This window comes from Centroberyx gerrardi, chromosome 18, assembly GCF_048128805.1.
Source record: "Centroberyx gerrardi isolate f3 chromosome 18, fCenGer3.hap1.cur.20231027, whole genome shotgun sequence".
NCBI classification, from domain to species: Eukaryota; Metazoa; Chordata; class Actinopteri; order Beryciformes; family Berycidae; genus Centroberyx; species Centroberyx gerrardi.
This window is the reverse complement of record NC_136014.1, coordinates 13042470-13065735: the sequence shown is the minus strand read 5'-3', so window position 1 is coordinate 13065735 and position 23266 is coordinate 13042470. Positions and strand designations below refer to the sequence as shown.

Sequence of the window (23266 nt, the reverse complement as noted above, 5' to 3'; positions counted from 1 at the left end):
TGGACTATTCTGACAAACCATAGTTTACAGCTTTGAGATATAGGCTAGCCTTTAAATTGTACTGTTAGTTTTAGCTGAACACGTCATGTTGTAATCTTATATTGTTGTTAACGTGACACTTGAATAGATAGTGTTGCCTGTTCGCGCTCATAAGTCACTTCAAGCTACTTGCAGTGCCTTTGCCTATAGAGTAGTAAGGTCATTTAAGTGCAATAGAAAACTTTTAGGCTCTATGAGTTGCCTATATGTGTAGGCTATAGAGGATCAGTAGGCTATACTGTTTTAATATGGGCGAAAAACAAGCATTGGGTGATATTGAAATCAACGACAATCATAATACTACGGATTTAGAGAAACATGTAATGATGGATTCTGGAGATGCCGCGGAGCGCACTGAAGCTCAGCAGAACGGTCACGAACCGGTGCGACCCACCCGACTGTACAAACGGCGCTGGCTCATCGTCTTCTTGTTCAGCTCCTATTCTCTGTGCAACTCTTTCCAATGGATACAGTACGGGATCATCAGCAACATTTTCATGAAGTTCTACAACGTCGACGCCTTCACTATAGACTGGATGTCTATGATCTACATGCTGACTTACATTCCGTTCATCTTCCCGGTGACCTGGCTCCTGGATAAGAAGGGGCTCCGGGTCATCGCGCTCGTGGCCACTGCGTTGAATTGTGCGGGGACATGGATCAAGCTGGCCAGCGTCAGACCCAACCTGTTCGCCGTTACCTTGCTCGGACAGTTCTCCTGCTCGTTTGCGCAGGTGTTCATCCTCGGGATGCCGTCGAGGATAGCGTCAGTATGGTTTGGTTCAGAGGAGGTATCCACCGCGTGCTCCATCGGAGTCTTCGGGAATCAGGTATGTTGCAAAAAAGGGCGTTCCGATTTAAAGAGTAACTGTGCATGTATTTGATCACTGACTGATGTAATATATCATTGAAAAACTGCAGTTTCCCCACCGATCGCACTTGGACATCTCCACGTATCCACTTGGCAGGTTGCGTAATTACGCACGTTCACGCGACCACGGTGCCTCTCTTGGGCGCCCTCATCCTCAACAGTGTACAAAGGTGATAGGTCATTGTCATCAGTATGAAAGACACACGTTCAAAAACACACGTGGAAAAATAGGCTACTAGGGTGTGCACTGTTTGCTGAGGAAAATGAATGGGAACAATCCAAATTGGGCCAGCCAATCTGTTTTCCCTGCAGACAAGTGACATAGTTTAAAAAAAATTAAATGTAAGTATGTGGCAGGCGTTTTACAAGTACATAATGCTCAGCACACAGTAGGCTATTGTAGGACTTTAGCCATGTACATTGTTTTCTGGATTTGTTGTTCTACTGTGGACTCTGATGATCCTCATTTATGGTCAACTTCCTGCTTAGTAATTGACTTTTGCGAAATTATGATGCTCATTCATTTGACATTTGTTCTATATTGTGGCTCCAGACCTGTTCCCAACCACACTGTCATACAAAAAAGAGAAGAAGAATTTCCTCAGTTCCCTTTTTACGGAAACTCATGCTATTAACGCACACAATCTGAGTTTAAACAAAGAAAGGCCTTGCCCTGGTTAAGATAGACTTACAGAAAATGTAAGATCACACTGCTATTTTCACCTCACTCACACTTACACACTCACTGTCACACATGCTCACACACAGTCACTCACACACTCACACAGTCAGCCACTCTCTATATTGTTTATCTAACTTGGTAGCAGTAGGGCATTTTCAAAGCCACATGGGCAGACAAGAGACTTATGCACAGCAAAACTGTCAATGTGAATTTAAATCGGAGCGTAAAAATCAACACTATGCCAGTGTTAATATAAGTCCACACCCATCAGAGTTAATTCAACACTTTTAGATATATAAGAAATAAATATAAAATAAGAAAAACAAAATTATATGACCGATTTACTTACCCTTAAAGGTTTTAGTATGGCGAGTTGTGTTTTTTCATATCAATATCTGCATTATGTTATGCTCTGCTTGCTATAGGAAGAAATGAAAGTCTCCGCCAGGAGATAATCCCTCAGATCATGCCGCCTTACAAACTTTATTGCCACACCCATGTCTTCTTAATTTGGGCATCTTTGTTAGCCGAGACAATAGTTCAAGCTAGATTTGACACAAGAAAGTGTGTGTTTTAAAAACGACAAAAAACAAGTAAATATGAATAAAAATCTAATTACATATGGTATGCATTGCAAAATGATTGGGGGAATATAAACTAGACAATGGGCTTTAGCTCTTAATGACACTGGTATTCGTCTTTAATGCTATAGTGTTAGACTTTGAATAATGTCAGTTTCAAGATTTTGTATGTATTACCTTTACAGTCAGGGATGAACTGTCCATAGCTGAACAATAACAAGGACAGAAAAATAATAACCTATAGCACTTCTGTAGTTGGCTCACAGCAACCCAGAGAAATATGTGTATTTTCATTTTCCAATGTCCCTGTTATTTGCACACTAAGCTAAAAGGTAGTAGAGGTCTAAGTTGGTAGGAGTGGTTTGGGTAGAATTAGAAAATTGTCAGATATTAGCATCACATGACAGCGCTGGAGACGATAAATATTCAAACATGTGGCCCAGCCTCAGTGCCATCACAAGCAACGTATAGTGAACGGGCTGAGGACACTTATCAGAGACGCTTTCACACATCAGCACTGGCAACAGTAACAGCAGCTCCAGCAGCTGTCTCTCTCCGGCTCATCTGTAAAGCATCATTCTACAACAAGTATTTGCAGTGGCAGCCCTCAGGACAGCAGGTTTTCAGGGGACAATCTCGGAAATATGAATCAATGCATGACAGCAGGTCAGACAGATAAATTGTAAAAGCTCTCAGGCTGTTGCACGGACTCACTCTAAGACAGCTGAAATGCCTCAAAACAATGCTATGAAAGGAATTTGTGCAGATTCTGAACTCTGTGTTGAAGAATGGCCTCGGTCCAAGGCTGCAGAGAATTCAGGCCTGGTTTCCATACAGTGGAGTCCAGGACATTTAGGAAAAGCCATGTCCATCGGTTCCCGGTTAGACGTCGATCCTTCATGCGGTGACCGGGCAGAACTGGTCCCAAAGCCTGAGACCAAGCTTTACCTCCGTCGCTGGGTCATGCTGTTTCTCTTCAGCGCCGTCTCAGGCAGCAATGCCTTCATGTGGCTTCAGTACGGCATCATCAGCAACATATTCATGCGCTTCTACAACATTGACTCTCTGGCCATTGACTGGCTGTCGCTGATCTACCTGCTCACCTACATCCCACTCATCCTGCCTGTCCTGTGGCTCCTGGAAAATAGGGGCATCCGGGACGTTGTGCTGGTGGGCTCAGCCTTTAACTGCATCGGTGCATGGATAAAAATCGGTAGTGCAGGTCCCGATCTGTTCACAGTCACTTTTTTTGGCCAGTTTGTGTGCTCGGTAGCCACGGTGTTTGTCCTTGGTATTCCTTCCTACCTTGCCTCAGTGTGGTTTGGCCAGAGTGAGGTTTCCACTGCCTGTTCCATAGGAGTTCTCGGAAACCAGGTTTGTCCAAATGTCCATCACCATTTAATGTCTGCCTTTGCCACAGGGTCCATACAGTGAGGCATGACCAGTGTATACTGACAAACAGTCTGGCTGCTGTTTGTGAGTATGCAGGGCTTGACTGAATGCCAGAGTCATACAGGACTACTAGTACCTCAGTGTGAGAGTCCTGGGCTAATTGTGTTACATGCTTGCTGAAACCTTCTGATTATGCTTTGTCTGTTAAGCAGTTGTAAAATCACCCTTCCCCAATTGTGAAGTCCTCTGTTGGAGGCTTTTAGTCAAACAAAATATATCTTTTTAAAAAATGTTCAGGTTTCATAGCAGCATGATTCAATACTATTAAGAGCTCAGTTACAATTGGAACTGAACTATACAGTACAAAATGTAACTTGATGTAAGTATTTTCCAAATTTGCCGCAGCCAGAATAAACAAGGAAATCAGTGAGAGCATTTGACAAAAATATCAAATGGACTATTAACTGACATGCTATCTGATAATTGTTCAATGACAACTATTCAAACACGTGTAACTGCAGTGTGAGTGTTATCATGTTGAAAGGGCATGCATTAATCGTTTTTTGAGTTTGACTGTTTAAGTTTACCTTGGCTTAGAAAGCAGCACTCCCTGCAAACTGAGAGGTACATAGCTCTACATTTTAAGGCCTAGTCTGACAATAACTGGAATTATCCTTTAACTAACCACCAATATTGGCGACATTTGGGACCCACAGGCACCACTACATTCTGTGCCACGAGTCCTACATTTCAACGAGTAATTTTCCAATTATTGTTAGTGAGAGCAGGGAAAATTGCCTGAATTCCAGTGGTGACAGGTGATCCTCACTGCAGTTAATTTTGGAGGTTGAGTACTCCTGTAGCCGTGCATGTTACTGAATTTAGTTAACTTCTTTCTTTAATTTGGGCTATATGTGTTCATTGTCTTACAGCTGGGTATTGCCATTGGTTTCCTAGTGCCTCCTATCCTGGTGCCTAATGTGGACGACATGGATGAGCTGGCTCACCACATCCGCATTATGTTCTACATTACAGCAGGAGTGGCCACCTTACTCTTTATCCTTGTTGTCATTGGTAAGATGTTTACCTTAAAGGATAACACCGGTGTAATTTTACTTTTTTCCTGTCGCCATTAATGCCCAAGAAATGTCTAAACCCACTGATGTATTTGCCACAGTCAGAAGCTATTGCTGTTGAACACGTGTATTGTATTTTTTCCTAACATGATAAACTTAAGGAAAGAATGGAACTAACTTTGATGCGGGTGCAACTGCAATGATTGTGGCCTCAAGTCATGTTAGGAAAAAATACAATACATGTGTTGTTTAACATGATGGATTATGTTAGTTAAGGCAGCACTTTGTCTCTGCAATGTATTTTTGAATACAAAGGGAGCCTATGACTTCCGGGATGTAGGCCAAACCTGCAGTAGAACAGGCAGTAGTAGCTTCCGACTGTGGCAAATACATCAGTGGGTTTAGACTTTTCATGAGCATTAATCCCAATAGGAAAAAGCTAAAATTACACCGATGTTGTCCTTTAAATTTATTCTTTATAAATTAATTGTATTATGTTGTAATTACATAAAATGCTGATGAATTGGACTTAAACGTGACTTTCAAAATACCCTGTACTCAATGACTTTCTATGAATATGGAGAAAGAAATAAAATAGTCAATGAAACAGTCAAGTCTGGAAAATGAATGAAATCAAAAGGGACATCAACTCAGCCACTATGCTGTCTCAAGCCTTTCCGCTCAGCAGGCTCTGAAATGGCCTGAGTTTTTGGTTTGTACTGTCTGGGCCTTATTTGCTCAGTCCGAAGGGAATTCCTTATTCAGCAGCCAAAGTGGTGACGGTTGTAGTTTACAGCAGTCTTGCACTCTGACAAGAAGCAGCATTCAGTAGACAAGAAAAAGAGCTGACCTGCATGTTCACACCAACACAAAACCGTCCCTCAAGGGGAGATTGGAAAAAAAGCTGCTATTGTAAGAGATGTGAGGTCAGGAGAAACATCATGAGAATGGGCGTACATGTACAGAGTGTTTCAGAAAACTGAAAACACCAGTATGCTTTTGTACAGTGTGTATTTGTCTCCCTCAGTCTTGTGTTTTTGTCGTACTTTTTCTGCAACAAATGTCAGAGACAGAGGACCTAAGCAAGAAGACTGTAGCTTGAAGTTAGGAAGTGGCATATGAAATGACATGGTGCAAACAGGATATGAGGTGGCGTGAGGAAAAATCGCTTAGTATCAGTCTGCTCCACATCTGCTGTCCCTGCGCTTTCACTCTCTCTGTCTTTTTTCTGACCAATCCATTCCGCATTCTCTCCGAATTTATACATTGCCCTCTCCGCCTCTCTCATACAACAGTAAGAGTCACATGAGGTTTTTTTTGGCCGTGTGTCCAGTAGGGAACCATGTCATAAGTGTGCAGTACTCTTCTGTAGAGGGCACTGGGCCAGGTCACAAGCAGTGAGGAACCAGCCCAATGAAAAAACCATTGTCCTGTAGGGGCAGGGGGAGGGTCGGGCTGCTTATAAGCATTCTGCATTCAGAAACACAAAGGATGCTTGTGAAGGCATTCCATAGTAGTGCCTTGCACAGCATTGGCTAGCAGGAGTGTCACTGTTGTTTGCATCGTCTATATAGTCTCTTCTCCTGTTAATAGCGCACCTTATAATGCCAGAACTTCAGCTCACCTTGAACAGCAAACCTAGATGACTTGTGTTTATTTGGGCAGAATTGGACAGTGTGTATCTCTTCCATTTTGGGAATGTGTGTATGGCTGTGTGTGTTCGTCTTTGAATATGACGCATTTACTTTTTCTAACCTCATTTTATCCTGAGCTATTACAAGTCATAAGCACTTTATTTCACATAAAAGATAACAATGCATTGAACGCATAGATATGTTAATATAAAACAATTCGGTTCGACCACATCACATAGTCCTGTAGACAGATTTCGCTATCTTAAGATGTAACAGGATACAGATTCATTACAGGATGTACAGACTTTCCCCCCTTTTTGGTCATGTGACGGATGGTGTTGGGCAAGAGATGTGACTAATCTACGGCTAGCCCTTATGCCGTTCTTTCTTACTCCAACCAGTTAATTCACACCAGTTGGTCACAGTAGTTTCATGATATGACACACTCACACACACACACTTACACACACATGCAAGATGCCATGTGTGATGGGTTGTCCTGCTGGCAGGGCCATCTGTGGCTCCTGAGTAATGGCCCTGGTACAGGCCTGTGAGTCAGCAGGGCAAAGTCCCAGGATTCAGAGATTAGCCTAAACTGTATGCAAGAGAGGTGAGATGAGAAGTTTGGGTGCTGCCTGTCCCTAAAAGAACTGATAGCAAGCCAGTTTGTGTTATTACATATATGAGTTGGTTATGTGATATGGTTGAATGAATCAGGGGAAGCACAATGGGTGCCAACTGACAATTAGCATGCATGAAAAACTTTGTTATAATAAATGAACAAGTCATTTGTTTTATATGCCCACTCCAAAGGCTATTTTCAACGAAATTCTGTATTTCCCTTGAATAACAATGGGCACACACAAAAAACAGCTGTAATTCGCAGTAATTAGCTTGATTATATTTTAAATGACCACCATGTCCAATCAAAGAGCAGCTGTATCAATGAAAAGGTTGCTTTCTTAGGATTAGCGAGAACTGTTTACAGTACACAAGTCTTCAGGTCAGGCAGCCTGGGGGAGGCTGGCTCGGCTCCAAGAACCACAAACTCAGACATCTGCATTGCCTCGTCCCCCACAGGGCCTGCATGTACTTTCTCCCAGGAGAAAGGCTGATTGAAGCAGGTCATATCACAGTTATCACCCCCAAAGGTGACAATCCTCTGGGTGGGGGACTGGCTCACTGTCTTTCAGTCTGAGACAGGCTCAGTGGAATGGGTATTTACATCCTGCATCATGCATGGAGATGTATTGTGTTCAGTGTGTCTGTTTTTGTGTATGCTCATCCAACAAGAAATCTTTACAGCCGTTCAAAATGGAGCCATGACACAAAATGCAGAATGGTCATTTGGGCTGTGACACAACGAATCCATGCCCTTGTCCCAGTAGTGCATGTGGTGAACATCACCAATAAACTACTGTTATTTTAACATGGGTTCTACTAATGCCCCAAATGCAAATTGACAAAATAAAATCTTAAAGCTACAATATGGAACTTTCTAGACATATAGATGAATAGGATATATTATACATTATTACTCTGTGTCCATCAGTGACCCTGTGTGTTCATGCCTGAATCTCTGCAGCTGTCTGAAATTGGCTTTTCAATAATATTTGAGACATTTTTGGGTGTATATCATTTGCTGTGAGTGCAGCCAACGATGAGCTAGTGGCCACAGCGCAGGGAAGTCATAGCAACAACAACAACGGCGGAAAGCAGAAAGAAAGCAAAGAACAGCAGAGCTAACCGTGGCAGAACATCAGTATGGTTAGATGATGTTTCAAGGTAGACGGCAAGATGAGTGCTGGGGCGCGAACTTGACAAATTGAGGGAGAGGAGGGCGGGATTAGCGATACGCGAAATAGACAAAATGTTCCATGTTGTAGCTTTAAGTTAAAGTAACAAAATTAGGACTTTATTTTAGCTATTTTTTGTCTTGTCTCCCTATGTCAGTTTTCCAGGAGCGTCCTGAGCTTCCTCCCACTCAGGCCCAGGCCACAGCTCGTAGCATCCCACCAGAGCAGTACTCCTACACAGCTTCCATACGCAGGCTGCTCCGCAACAAGCCCTTTATCCTCCTCATCATCACTTACGGTTGGTTGTCACCATTCTGCACAGAAATGTTTGTCATTTTGTTGTTTTTATGACTTTGTTTTCAGAATAATGGCATATGAATTCAGTTTTAAAATTTTAGGGAAAAAGCACTTCTGAAGAAAGGAATGTCCTCAAGTTACAAAAAATAGATTTGAATGCTTTAAATACACTGTAACAGGAAAAAGTGCTTTAAAAAGCATTTAAAACTCTTTGTGTTTGTGTGAATTTATTTGTTCAGGCTTTGTTTCAACCACTGCACCGTCTGCAGGCAAGGCTTTCACTTTTTCAGTGGCAAGTGATTTATACAAGCAGGCAAGGTATTCATGATCAATGGAGAATAGTTGCTCTGCTGATAGGAGAACCACTGACAGATTTGAAAGGAAATCTACATTTTCCTGTCAAAGTGTAACGATGTTTCTCTATCTTATCTTATCAATGAATCTCATAAAAGTGCCTACAACCCATTACTTATTTAAACACTCGTATAGATGAGATTGTTTCCTGGATGGGTTCAAAGTTTGTCAGTAGTCTGTCAATGTTTGACAAATGGGATCGATCGATTTCTTGGCCCAAGGATCAAACTTCTAGGATTTTTAAATGTGTTTTTTTTAGTCTGTTTTCTATAATTAGCCATATTCCATGTCTCTGTTTCTGTAAATGGACACAATGACAACAGCTGTGAGCAGTTTTAAGAAAAGCTACAGCACTTTCACCTCTCTTGACCCTACAATGCTCTCAATGCTGCAAACATTTCATGTGACTATTATTGGTCTGTGTGTTTTTGTGTGTGTGCGTGTCTGTCTGCCTGTCTGTTTTGTCAGTGCAAATGGTCCATGAGTTGCCAGATAACTGTGCAGAGTTCACCTTGTCCCAGAATGCATTTCATAGCCTACCTTGCTTGGCAGTGTTTCAGCTGCTGCTCCATCTGTCTCAGTCAGTTCAGTGAGCTATAGGTGGCGGTTCTATAGCTTCTACTTCTATTCATGTAACAGGATAATTTTCACAATAATGTTTGCAAATAGTTTAAATTAGAAACAACACTTGTATATCTTAAATTTGGACTCAATTTCAGCTGCTACCTAATCACAGTCCTTTTATCATGAACTCTGTTAGTGAGTTGATTTTCTTAAGTGTTTAAAAAATCTGCTTTATGTCGCAGGTGCACTGTAGTTTATTTCTGAGTTACTGACTCTGTCTATAATCCTTGGCTGCTCACATTACAGTATTTCACCATTCACTCTGTAGCAAGGCAGCTCTAAGCATTTCCTTAATGTTGTGAAAAGTTTCCTGAGAAATATCTTTGTCTTGTAGTTTGTGCAGACTTTGCTTGACAGTGTCTCCCAACTCACAGGACTGAACGTGGGTTGTTTCTACGCTGTTGGCACTCTGCTCAACCGTATGATCATCGAGCATTACCCTGTAAGTTCTGCCTTTTCTGTCTCCCACTGTGTACAGGCAGACACATAGAGTTAAACGCAACATTAGCAATGCATTGTGCAAGAGTGTGTTGCTGGTTTGCCCAACGCAATTTGACTTCTAATGACTTCTAATGCCCAGGACTCTTGTCTTACAGTTCCTGTAGTTACAGACTTACGGTCAAGTTCAAGTTCTTTTATTGTCATATGCACAGAGAAAAACAAGTTGCCCTGGTCAATGAAATTCTAAAAAACTAAATAGAAGTAAGACAATAAAAATAGAAAGTAAGACAATAAGAATGTTATATATATATACACATATGTACACTAGCATAGCTAGTACACATAAAAACATAGTCACACATAAAAATATATACATGCATACATTAAATATAAAAATGCTAATAGAAAAATGTACAATGAGTGCCTGATATGTACATGTTGAACTATCAACAACAGTCAATAGTTTAATAGCAGCAAGAAAGTCAGTTAAACGGCAGCAGTCATTGTAGCAGCAGACTAGTCTTTATAGTGCAAATGACATTCAAAATGTTCTTGGGGGGGATTTACATTACAGATTTACATCTGTGACAGCAGGGTTTGAAGAGTCAGTTCAGTTTTCTGATTTCCATTAAAGCTACACTAGGTAGATTCACATCCAAATTCCAGTGAGAGGTAACTGTCAGAAAAATTTGAACTTCAATACCCAGAAATCATGTAACATAACATCAGTAAACTGTGTACAGCACGCTCAACCTGGCTGGTCTGTGATCACTTTGTACCAAAGCAAATGAACAAGAGAGGCAAAAGAGTTAACATTAGCGAGTCCATCTTTCTCTAGAAGGAGCGCTCTCTTGCTGCTAATTAGGAGACAGTTTGTATTTCACTCTTAAGTTTTGATTAATCACTTCTTGTGGCTGGAGTATTGTCCATACCCGATACCAGAATTTCATTTGGGCAAATGGGATGAATCTACAGGGTCAATGGGACGTTCTTCTCTGCAGCCTCACTATAGGCTGCAAAGACGGGTATATTTTTACGTAAGGATCTTGCCTACTGTAGCTTGAATTAAATTTTCTGTTTAGTGGCTCAATGTAGTGCTGATTCCTCTGAATTGGTCACCAGTTTATAGGGGGTTGGAGTGGAATGCAAGAAGTTGCTTAATGTTGTTCCTTTCCGTTCCTCTTTCATTTTTAAAAGGATATCTAAGGCCATAAGGTCATTAACCTCTGTCTCATCTTCCCTAACCTTTTAGGGGGAAGAGGTGAATGCTGGGAGGATAGGCCTTACCATCGTCATTGCGGGCATGGTCGGTTCCCTGATCTGTGGCATCTGGTTGGACAAAACCAAAACCTACAAGTAAGGCGAATATCAAAACCCAAATGTATAGGAACAGCGGTCTGCCTTTCTTGGTAAAGTCTCTCTTTTGTTTAGATTGTGGGAAATCAGAGAAGGACCACAGAATAAATACTTACATAACAGGGAATGTAACCGTGGTTCACATGGCAGGAGAGACGGGAGATTTAACAAAATGGAAAATCTTAAGTTTATTCACCACCAAGGGTTGTGAACTTGTACACCAGTATTTTAGTCATTAGCCAGCTAGGCAAGCACTGTTTAGTATCTTTGTGTTTTTGTCTCAGCAGGCTTTATTTGTTGTCATGTCCCTTTTCAGCTTGCTGCATGGATTGTTTAGTGTTTATCTGTAGTTGATGGCTGTTGTGTTGGCTGCTGGGGCTCAGTCTCTGTTTATCCAGGTGCCGCATGCTGCAATAACACTGACCCTTCTGACCTGGTGGTCCTGCCTGGTGGGCTGTCTGGCTGTATTGAAAGCAGTGGTCACCCTAGGGGGGCGAGAGTCAACCCCCTCCTTCCACCCTTATGTTCTCTGCCCCCACCCCTTATGCCTTATTTATCAGGGTGTTGCCCCCTGATAAATGCGGAGGAATGTGCACGTGCTTGTGGTGTACATGCCGGGACCCGCATTCACTCCCACCAGGCTTTGTAGTCTAAGCCAGCCATTTTAATTAAACTCTGGCTCCCCATTCCCTCGTCAAAAGGTCAATTAGAAAATTTAATTTAAAAAAATCCTACACTTCATCAATTGAATATTGAAGAGTCGTGTAAGATTCCAATAGTTTTTTTTGTATTACCAGTATCTTTACTTTCAAATGCAATCCATTACAGATTTCTGATTACCTGCTAAAAACGAATCCATTGAAATACTCCTTGGATTACTATAAATTAGTGATTTATTCAAATTGTCAGACTGTTGGACCACAGACAACCCTTATTTCAAGGTATAAAATAATGTTGCTGTTATTCTCACAAAACAATCTAAATGCATTTCTTCTAACATGTCTCTGAGTAATCCAATAGGTAATCACTTATTTTTACAAAAGTGTCTGTAATATGTTTATGTTTAGTTCTTATAATATTTTCTATTAAATCCGTAAAGAAATAACGATAGTCTGCTATGGTGTCTAACATACTGTATCCTCAAAAGGACGTAACACATCCACATAAATTGAACTGTTCAAATGAACTGGATAAAAATGTCATTTACTTTCTTCTCAACTGGTAGTGATACACTGAACTTATTCATAGTTCTTCATAATTTCCCACCAAACTACTTTTTATAGTTTTTGCCGTTGTATATTTGTGTGTTTTCCAGACAGACTACCCTAGCAGTCTACTTCATGTCTCTGGTGGGGATGATCATCTACGCTGTCACCCTCAGTCTGGGACACCTTTGGGTGGTCTTCATCACTGCTGGAACTCTCGGGTAATTTTCTTTTCTTTTTTTCTTTTTCTCTCTTTCTTTCTTTCTTTGGCTATGAATGAAAGAATAGCGTAACCCATTATAATACCTTCTTTTTCATGCAGAAATTCTGTGTTTGACTCTCCAGGGATGTCCAAGTGCAATATTTCTGTTGACATTTGGGACAATAATTTACAGTCATGTTTATTTAGTGGTCAACTATGGCTTGATAAGCATTCACACATACACCCACACCCCCCCCCCCACACACACACACACACACACACACACACACACACACAGAGTAGCATCTATAGGCTAAAGCTTTGCCTTTGTGCAGACTGACCTGGTGCTAAACTATGTAGAACAGAGGTAATGCATGCTGCTTCTATTGATGGGAGAGAAAACCTATGGATAGTGACCACAGTTATGTAGATGGTTGTTAAAGATGGTTCTACAATACAGAGTACAAATATCAAAGCCAAGTAACATTGGTACAATGCATTAAAATATAGGCGATGTATGACTACTTAGAAATACGGCACGTTTAGAGCCTTTATGGGGGAAAGGGATCTATAAGGCTCATTGTACTTGAATGTTTCTCTTCTCTCCTGTAACTGACAGCAGATTTAGTAGCCAGTATAGCTAACATGTATTTATCCAGTTTAATTAAAGTTGTTATGAAATCATGTAAGAATTTGTTAAACCATCTCCTCAATAGCACAGATTGATCTCACAGATTGGGTTCACCCTTTGTGTGAAAACACACCTACATACTATACCATACATGCAGGCATGCATGCCAAACAGTATACAACATTCATGTGACTCATGACTGAATCATCAAATTAAGTAGACACACAAAAGGCTTGATTTAGTAATGGAGACTAAACTAGCTGCAGCTAGCTTCAAGTCCCCAGTGGAATTCCTGCTACTCAAACGATAAAATGAACATTGTCTTAGTTAACGTTTTTCCCCAGTGCGTACAACCAGTGTCCCCAGAGGACTGTGCTTTTAGTTGCGTTTTGTCTTTTTTTTCTCTATAACAGTGACTAAGTACTTCTGAATCTGTACAAGACCTTTCATAATGACTTGAGAAGGTGGTTGTGATGATCTCTTAAAATCAATTACCATGTCCTTTGTCTTGAGAACAAATAGCCTCAAGAAATGGTCATCATACCACATCAGAGACTTCATAACCTCAGGCTTTATCTCATGACTTCAAAGTATGTGATGTGCCTGTTCCTGAGATGACTCTTCTAGGTGCTGGTAAACGGTGGATTAGATTAGATGAAGCTTTCATGAAATTGGGTCATTGTTTCAGCAAATAATAGGATACAGCAAAATACAAATCTGATAGAAACAAGAATAGAGCAAATGGTGTGGTGTCAAACATAACACAACCAACAATTACAACACTACAACCTATTGAGTATATACAGTATATAGGAATGAAAAGTATGAAATAACAGCTGTAGAACATACTGAAATGAAGAAATTAATGACAAATATGTATAATATGAGAATATAAAAAGTATGATGTTACATACAAAATGAAATTAAGTGAAAAAATGTAAAAATATCAAGATATACTGTATATTATTATATAATATATAATAAATGAGAAAATATGTGAAGCAAAAATAGGTGAATTTACAATATATTTACAGAATGTGTGTGAAAACAGACTAGACACTTTTCACCCAACCATTCACCTTATCAAATATATTCAAATTACAGGAGAAGATAACATATGTACAGAATGCAGATTTGCATATGTGTATTATTAGCTGTCCCCTTATCAAAACTCCAGATGGGTTTACAGTGCCAAATGCACAGAAAAAGTAACAACATGCAAGAGCACATGTACATTGTTCTCATTATCAGAACATATAGATGGAGGCAGCATATTTAATGTGAAAGAAATGTTTCCAGAAATATATAGCAACTCAAATGCAGAAAATATACAGAAATATGTGCAGATCAGAAATGCTGCAAGCTGATGTCTAGATTTAAGAAGTATAATTGCTGCTGTCATGTGAAAAACTCCAATTGTGGTGATTTTCATGGTTTCACTTAAATTGAAGGATTACACGCTCCTCTTTTGGTTGGGAAAATTCTCCAACCTCTTGACGTATCAAACTCTTCCAAAGCCTAGTGGATAATGTCAAAAATGCATCGTCCTCAAGCTAGGAACAAGACTGTTTTTCTGAAGTTCCACAACATCACCCCACAGTGAGGAAACGCACCACTGGAGAGAGAGCCTGTAGAGGAGGAGCGCTTCTCTGACCACTAACTCTAACCCACTACATGCAAGAAAATCCACAATCCAGCCTGTAATATCAGAATCTAAATTAAAAAGGGCCAAAAATTGTGCTGCAACAGCAGAAAAAGACTTCTTGAAATATCTCTCCAGTATAAAATATATCCACATCTCCAAACCAGCAGAGATGTCGTTTCATTATGACATTGAGAACATGGAAAACCCTATTACCAATTAAATGAAAACATGATTCTAACTTATAATAATGTTGAATATTGTTTAATAATATAAGGTATGCAGTGGGATGGGTAGGTAAACAGTAAACCGGACAAGGACATGCTCGTCTTTATTCGGACAAGGACATGCTTGTCTTATTTGGTCACATGCACACCACAACCCATGCGTACGGTCCATGCGGCAGCCACACACACACACACACACACACACACACACACACAAAGTCCATGGTGGCCGCGAAAAATTCGTCCTCTGCTTTTCACCCAATCAAGGCTGTTCTTCCTCCAGAGGACAGCCAGGAGCAGCTCCAAAATGAATGTCTATCTACATATCGTGGGGCAGAAAAATGAATCGTGATATTAGCTCCATTTTATTCTAATCACAAATGAGACAGCTTGACCATCACAATTTCACAACCTCTCCATCCAAATTATATTATTTGCACTTTGTAATGACATTTTGCCTAAGCCAATGCCATTGCTAGAAAGAGTTGTGGCCCAGAAATAAACATAATTTTGCACAGTCAGACTTTGTTGTCACTGAACTTTTACTTATTACATCGTATCAAAGTTGTATAGAATCAGGAACCCCATATTGCGTATCGAATCGTGTCGTGAGATAAGTATATCTTCCTATCCCTAATGATTTTAACTGTACTTGTAATATCTTGTGGGAAATAACTATGAAAACCAATAAAGACATTTGGGAAAAATGTTGGTATGGTATTATGTTATTATTCAGCTTTTTCTGTGTGTCTCTGTGTGTTATAGGTTCTTCATGACCGGCTACCTGCCTTTGGGCTTTGAGTTTGCGGTGGAGCTGACCTACCCCGAGTCAGAGGGAACGTCCTCAGGACTCCTCAACTGTTCAGCACAGGTACAGCTGGATCACATGACAGGGCCTTTCTCAACCAGCTGGTGTAGTGCAGCAAAGCCCAGCACATCACTACAATCGCATGAGAACACATGTTTGTGGGTCTGTGTTTACACTGTTTGGACTGAAAAAAGTGAGTAATGAAATCGAGGTGGTGGAGTGCTTTGAGGGTGAGGGGAAGCATATTTGTGGAGCATCTGTCTTTTGCTGTGTCCTTGTGGGTGCAAGTGTGGGTGTGCGGGTGGGTGTGTGTGCGTGCAAACACTCGCTTCAGTTCTAACCGTTGCATTTCTGCATGCACAGGTGTTTGGGATTATATTCACCATCTGCCAGGGGAAGATCATTGACAGCTTCGGCACACTGGCAGGGAACATCTTCCTCTGTGTGTTTCTCCTAATCGGCACAATAATAACAGGTAGGGCCTTCCATGTTGATTCTGTTTTAATGTGATCCATAAGTGATTGTCGTTCTGTGACTTTGCCCTTAGCTCTGCTGTATAGGCGTCATAACAAGCCACTAGTTGTATGTGCATTGTCACAAGAATGGTCCTTGTTTGGTAATGTACTTCTGGGAAAATATTAAAGTCCAAGAATTTAGGTCATGTTACTGTGTAACTTCAAGAACTGTTTTCAGTGTTGAATGTGACTATGCAGATAGAGTATTTGCAAAATGGTGACAAATGTATTTTTCGTGTACTGTAGAGATAATAAACACTTTTGTGACATCAACACAGTCATAACATGCTTTGAATAGTATATCAACTTGACAGCAGAGTTCTTTGCAACTTTGTTATTTGTATACAGAGGATGGATATTTAACACGTGCCCTCGTTAACTGAAGTTTAGGAAAAACAAAGTGTAACCACAGACATTTACTTTTTCCATCCCACATGCTCCTCACTTACAATGAATGTTTTTAATTAAGCGATGCATTCACAAAAAGCAGAAGGTTCTAGCAAAACAGCTCACGATTGGACGACAACAGTAAACATTTTGTTGTCCATTAACTCGTCAGCGGAAAATGTTGCTTTCCTCAGAAGGTGATCAAGAGAACGTACTGCTGCACAGTTCTCTTGACACTATGTGTATAGGTGACACTTCATGCCTCATTTGACACCTCACCCAATACAAAACCACTTAAGTCTTTTGCATGGCCCATTTAGGGGGTTTTGAGAAATATATAACTTCTTAAAAATGCATGAGCCAGTGAAGCGCTAAACTCTGTACACACTAACAAAACACTCCAAGATGCTTTCAGTAATGAGGCTTCTCTCTCTACAAAGGTCAGTTCCGACACTGACTCACTGTCTTTTGTTCTTTAGCATTTAAACATCTGAGTGGACTTCATGTCGTAGTCATTATGCCAGTTCTGCAATCCTCAAAATAGCTCTGTTGAAAAACACTCTCCATCCAAACTCCCAATACTCACGTTGTGAAATAAATTCTTTGTTGAAACTGCTGAGCCAACATGCTTAAAAGTGCAGTCAAAATGTAGATATTTAATCTCTGGAATGTAATCAGTTACAAACGTTCTAATTTATTGTGAAACTCATTCTCCTAAAATGCAAAATGCCGTTAGTTGCAACCATTATTTCGTAATGTCAAGTTTTAAAGTAAGTTACAATGCATTTCATATTTTCATCAGACTTGCAGCCATTGCCACACACAATCATGTTGGAGGTATAGTGTACAGTATTTTAATAGAGACACTGCTGTGTTTGTATCATGTCTGTGCGTGAGAGCCATCTAGTGGATGTTCACCTTATTACTTCATGTCATTCCTAGGTCATGAACATCTTCATATGAAGTCACAGACAGGAATGTGTCTCATATGTATCAACAGCAGGAGCATGTAGCTGAGATATTCTTTTTAGTATTTAAGATACGTTCATCTAAAATAGTGGATAATACTTTCAGTGTTCTGTGTCTTCACTTTCCTGCAGGCTTAATCAAGTCTGACCTGCGGAGACAACATGCAAACCAGCTGGCCAAAGCAGCAGTAAGTGTCATCAAGAGCTAACATAGGGTGTCATGCTGTGGTTGTTGGGTTAGGTTGGTGGTAGAATAATGCTGTGCAGCCTAATGATACTCAATTAGAGACCGAACACTAAGCTTTGTTGACCATATTAACACTTGCGATAGTCTTTGAATTTCATCGCACAGTGTGATGTAGTAATCACAGATATGTTTTCATGGATTGTATGAAGCTGACAATCACTTCATATATACATTTTAAATATGGATTACAGTGGCTTGCTGATCTAATTGAGTATCAGTGACTATCTGTCTATTGGAGAGGTGGGTGGTAAACTTGTTAACCTGTCATAGGTTTGCATGCACTTATGCGTCTTGTGCTGCTTCAAAAGTAACTAATTTCATGCTGCTATTTACAGCCTACCAGCATGTCTGTACCTAGTATTGCATATTCATAAAGATATTGTCGAACACGGCCTTCCCCTAGTAGACTGCTACTGACACATTTCTGCCATTTGCGATCTTTCTCAGGTATCTGCATGTCGTAAGAGAATGTATGCATCTGCCGTTCCTCAGACATTGCCCATCATCTACTTTAAGTTTATTTCCTAAGCAAGGATGTTGGTTCTGAGATGTTTAGTAATTTATTTATTGACTAACAAGTGTCCTACAAACTTATTGAACTGAGACCAAGTTGTCTTTATACTGGAAAATGAGATTCCTTTCCCAATTAATCCATATCATCCTAAAAGGGACTTTTCCTGCTTTTTCACCAGCGACTTGTGTGACTCGATATTATGTGACTTCAAACCTTTGGTAGCATTGCTTTGAGTGAATGGTGAAAGAAAGAATCAAGGGGGGATGGTTGAAGTGAGACGAAGACACGCTAGTGTGCGTAAAAGCAGTAAGATGGGGAGCAAAATTAAGGAAATGCATATAGGCTTTTAGATATTCAGACTCAGAAGATGCTCCATAAGAAGAGAATGATACCAAGGCAGCCAAAGCAATGCTGCCATAGGGAGGTGACTGGACCGGGGCAAAAGAAGGAGAGTCATTCTTGATACCTGTCCTGTAAACGTGGGCCTCCAAGCTCTGGGGTGAAGTTACTGCTCACGGCTGACAGGGAATCAATTGAATTTCTCACATCTAGTGTTAACATTGTGTGTTGGACAGACTGGGGTTCATCATTTATTGAAATACCTTCGGTTATTTCAGACATATGCTTTAGTAAGCATGACACCCAAGCTGGGTTTTGTTTGAAATTGACTTCAATCAACTAAACAAAACCAACAAAAAAAGAGTAAAGAGTTCAAGCAACAATTCAATAGGGGAATTATAAAACTGCTCCTCAGATCAGCTTCTGTTGAGGCAACTTCATCCCCATTGGAGGCTCCGGCCACCTCCAAACCAGTAGTGATCCCTAGCTGTTGTTCTAGGCGGAGGGGCAGATGTCGGGACAGGACTACGGGGCCACGGCTCTGATCAGCCAGCCGCAGACTCCTCCTCCTCCTCCTCCTCCTCAAGGCTGATCAATAAACCTTTCCCCTTCCAAACCTCTCCTCAAATCTTAGCTCGGCACTCAGATGGGCAAAGGTAGGAGCACAGCTGCAGAGCACCAGCAATCAGCACTCACTGTCGATAATCACCCACACCTGCTGCACACCTTTTCCTCCTTCACTGTTGGACCTTCCTGTTCTCTCTCCATTTCTCAAGCTCACGTTCACTATTCACTTAATCAGACACAGTTTCTTTTTTTCAGTCTTAAACCCTCTCCGGTCAGTAATTTTCTCTGGGTAGCCCAATAAAGATTCCAACTGAAACTACCTACTGTATTTTCAGTTAGCGCTGGTAATAATTAATTCCATCCGGATCAACATCTGGTGTTTCACGCAATTACCGACTTGCGCACCTGGCATCTTTATTACAAGAGCCATATACTGTAAAAGGGAAGTGACATTGTTGGACACATTCGCATGGGGGTTTACATGGATTGCCACAGTCCCTCGGTAAATTATTTTACCATCTGGATGATTGACTGAAATTAGTGATGTGCATAGGCAGAATCAAATTACTGAGCTCCGCTGGTAATACTAATGCCATCCAGAGAGAGCTTTATTGTCCAGTCATACAATGCCAGAATACCTAAAGGGTAAAATGTTACAAGAAAAAAACATTTGTGAAGTTGCTGTTTTTTAGAGGTAGGCCCTCACCTAGTATTTGAGACTACAAGTCGATTTATCTAACATTGTTTTATAGGGTATCTATTTATTGATGTGCTTTTGTCAGTTTTCATGAGCTCATTCTTTCTTGAATCAGTTATACATTGTGTTATCAGTTTTTAAAAGTTGCAGGGTATGAATTCTACAATATCATTTTGTGTCCTACAATTAAGGTATCTTCTGCTAAAACGTCTGCTAGTACTCTCATGCTTAATCATGAAGGAGAGCTGTAGGATATAGTGTTGTCATTTCAATCTGTGACTCTTATTAGAACTCCAATTTATATTTACTCTGCTTATGAGGATTAAATCTCTCAGCAGTATTTATCTTCCTGTCAGCCAGGTAATGCTATGCAAACTGCTGCACGAACAAGTCCAGATATCATCACCGGTTGAATAAATACATAGTCCAAATAACTACATATTTGTTTTCGTATTACCTTACTCAAGTTGGATATGTGCCGTCATCATTTTTATTGATCACTTTGGCCCTCTTTGTTCTCCCTGTTTCTGTGTGTTTGGCAATGTCAACAGCACAGGCCGGATACTTACCTGGTACTACATTTTCCAAATTAAAAGTCTTATCTTTTGCACCACAATGAGCCAGATATTCGATGCAAGTAAGGCAATAGATCTTTTTCACAGCAGCCATTTTGACGTGTCATAGCAGGGTAAACACAGGTGTAACTAATAACATTAATGATGGTTCCATTCCATTTAGGTGTTCCAGTGCCAGGCCCTGGTATTGTGCATGCTGGCTCATTGGAATGGCACTGGAACACCTAAATGGAATGGAGCCATCATTAATGTTATTAGTTACACCTGTGTTTACCCTGCTATGACACGTCAAAATGGCTGCTGTGAAAAAGGTCTATAGAAGAACAAATCCATACAGTTAGTGGGATATTTCTGTATTCAATCATCTAATAATATATTTGGCTTGAAGGTTTGCACATGTATGAATTCCCAGCTGTCCACAAAGTGTTAGCTAGCTGACCTAGTAGTAGCCTAGTATACTTGAGTTTTGAAGATTTAGAAATTACAGTATAGTTACTGGTTTTTGGCTAATCCTAAAGCACTGTTGTATGAAGCTAGACAGACCAACCTAGAATATACACAAAAACATATTCACCGAAGACAGGTTCTGTATTGAATCTATATGATTTTTGAATTAATACGCCTGTTTTGATTGACAGGGACCTGAAGATTATCAGAATGGAAGCATGTCTGCACCTGAAATCCTCAAAGAAGCCAAGTTGTAGACACACACACACACACACACACACGCAAACAAGCCTTGAAAATGATGAGCAACTCTTCCCGTTACAATGGAAAGACACAATCAGGAAGTGTTTACACCCACTTCCCCTCTAACAAGACTTTTAAGAGTTGGTAACTCTTGCCTAATTGTATAAATGTTTCATTCGTATTATTTATCAAACCTTTGGTAATGCTGCATCCATATAATTACAATCTGAAGCTTAAAGCACAATTTTGATATTTTACATTAAACATCATGATATTTTGCATAAAAGATTTGAATGTTCAGCTGAAACATCTACTAGTATTTGAGTAGAATTTAAATGTTCTCACTAAACTTGCCAAAAGATCAATTTGTGTAACATTTGTGTTTGCTTCAACAAATTTGTCTGTTAATATTTTGATATATACAATTGTTTTATTACATTTGAAAAAAATAGACACTAATTTTTGACATTGCATAAAAGTGGGTTATTTTGATAGATGCAGATTTAAATGCAGATTATGTGTGACACTGATTTTTAAGTATTTTTAAGATCGTTTTTTATATATATATTGCATAATATGAAATTATTTTTAATCTATGGCTGCTCGTTGTAGGGAAAAAATAAGATAACACATTGTTGAGATATACATTATTTGTAACATAATTGATGTTTACGTGTTTAACATAAAAGATGTTCTTTTCATAAAAATGTTTCCTAATGTTTCTTGCCTTCATTTTCATGCTTTACTTTAGTCCTTATATGCCATGGTATGTAAACTACTTGAATCCTGTATTCTCAACATGTACATGTACATTGGATTAAGGATTAGTTATAGCCAGAGAGTATCTGTAAACAACACACAGTACAACCAGTAGTACAAGTTGTCTCAGGCATCAGTGAACTACATCTGCAAAATATACCCTTTTTTCTTTATGTGTTATCATGATATAGATGCCACTGATTGGGATGTCAGGCATGTTTTCCAGACAGGCACAGTGTTTGGTCTCTCAGTGGGACAAATCAAGACACACATGCACACACAGCTGTTATCTCCTTCCAGTAAACCCAAGCATGATGTCTTGAACATCATGCTTGAGATATGTTGATCAGCAGGTGGGGTTATATGTACGTTCATTAGGTTATAATATAGTTTGAGTTCCTTTTCAGTTTTATGAACTGCTTTATGATGGATTAAAAAAACATGAAATACATAGGTGTTGATAATTCTTCAGACAAATGAAACATTTCAAGAGTGCTTATAGTATGCTGTATCCTATTTTTTATCATGTCAGTTCACCAAAATGACAGCACAGCTGTTTCCCTCAGGTCAAAAAGAAAATAAATGTGCATCAAATTTGCAGTAAACAATAAACAACCAATTCTGGAGCAAGTGGAAATTACAAGATGTTTACCAGAAGTTTGCTGCAACTTGTCTCCAGAAAGTCACCAGAGATTTGCCACAAAATTCATTTTCATGTGAGCTTGCAGCAACACCAGAAGTTTGCCACAGCTGTTTGCCAGAGGGTGCACTTTAGTACAAGACCACTCAGTATTCTGATGGAAGTTTTACAGTAGACTGCATGTATCCCTCTTGGCCACAAGGTGGTGATATTGGAACGTGCAAACAGTTCTGTCCCGTTTCTTGAGTAGGAAGGCCCAGAAGGATACTAGTCGGAAATTTAAGTCATGGCTTAAAAAAAACCCCATCCAATTATATTGTTTATACTATTCATGTCCTCAGTGACATATCAGTTGTTGATACCGTATAGGTTAACATTTAAAATGCCTGCTATAGTTTCACTGTGTGTTCGAGTGGCCTGAATAAAGCAGAGTGCTACAGTTGTAAGGTAAATGGTCAGAATATGTGACCACACAAACTCACTGACATAAGAGACAAACTGGCCTCTGAC

The 23266-nt window shown here is 40.0% G+C and overlaps 1 protein-coding gene across 1 annotated transcript; it reads left to right on the top strand.

Annotated features, from left to right (window-relative positions):
- The first annotated feature begins 287 nt into the window (after positions 1-287).
- On the top strand, positions 288-21653 carry flvcr2b (FLVCR choline and putative heme transporter 2b). Its single transcript, XM_071916427.2, has 11 exons — positions 288-869; positions 4498-4639; positions 8229-8369; positions 9721-9788; positions 11040-11143; positions 12459-12569; positions 15816-15921; positions 16222-16333; positions 17861-17916; positions 19328-19484; positions 21306-21653. The coding sequence occupies exons 1-10, from the start codon at positions 288-290 to the stop codon at positions 19418-19420; spliced, it is 1515 nt and encodes a 504-aa protein (XP_071772528.2). The 3' UTR covers positions 19421-19484; positions 21306-21653.
- The last annotated feature ends 1613 nt before the right edge of the window (positions 21654-23266 follow it).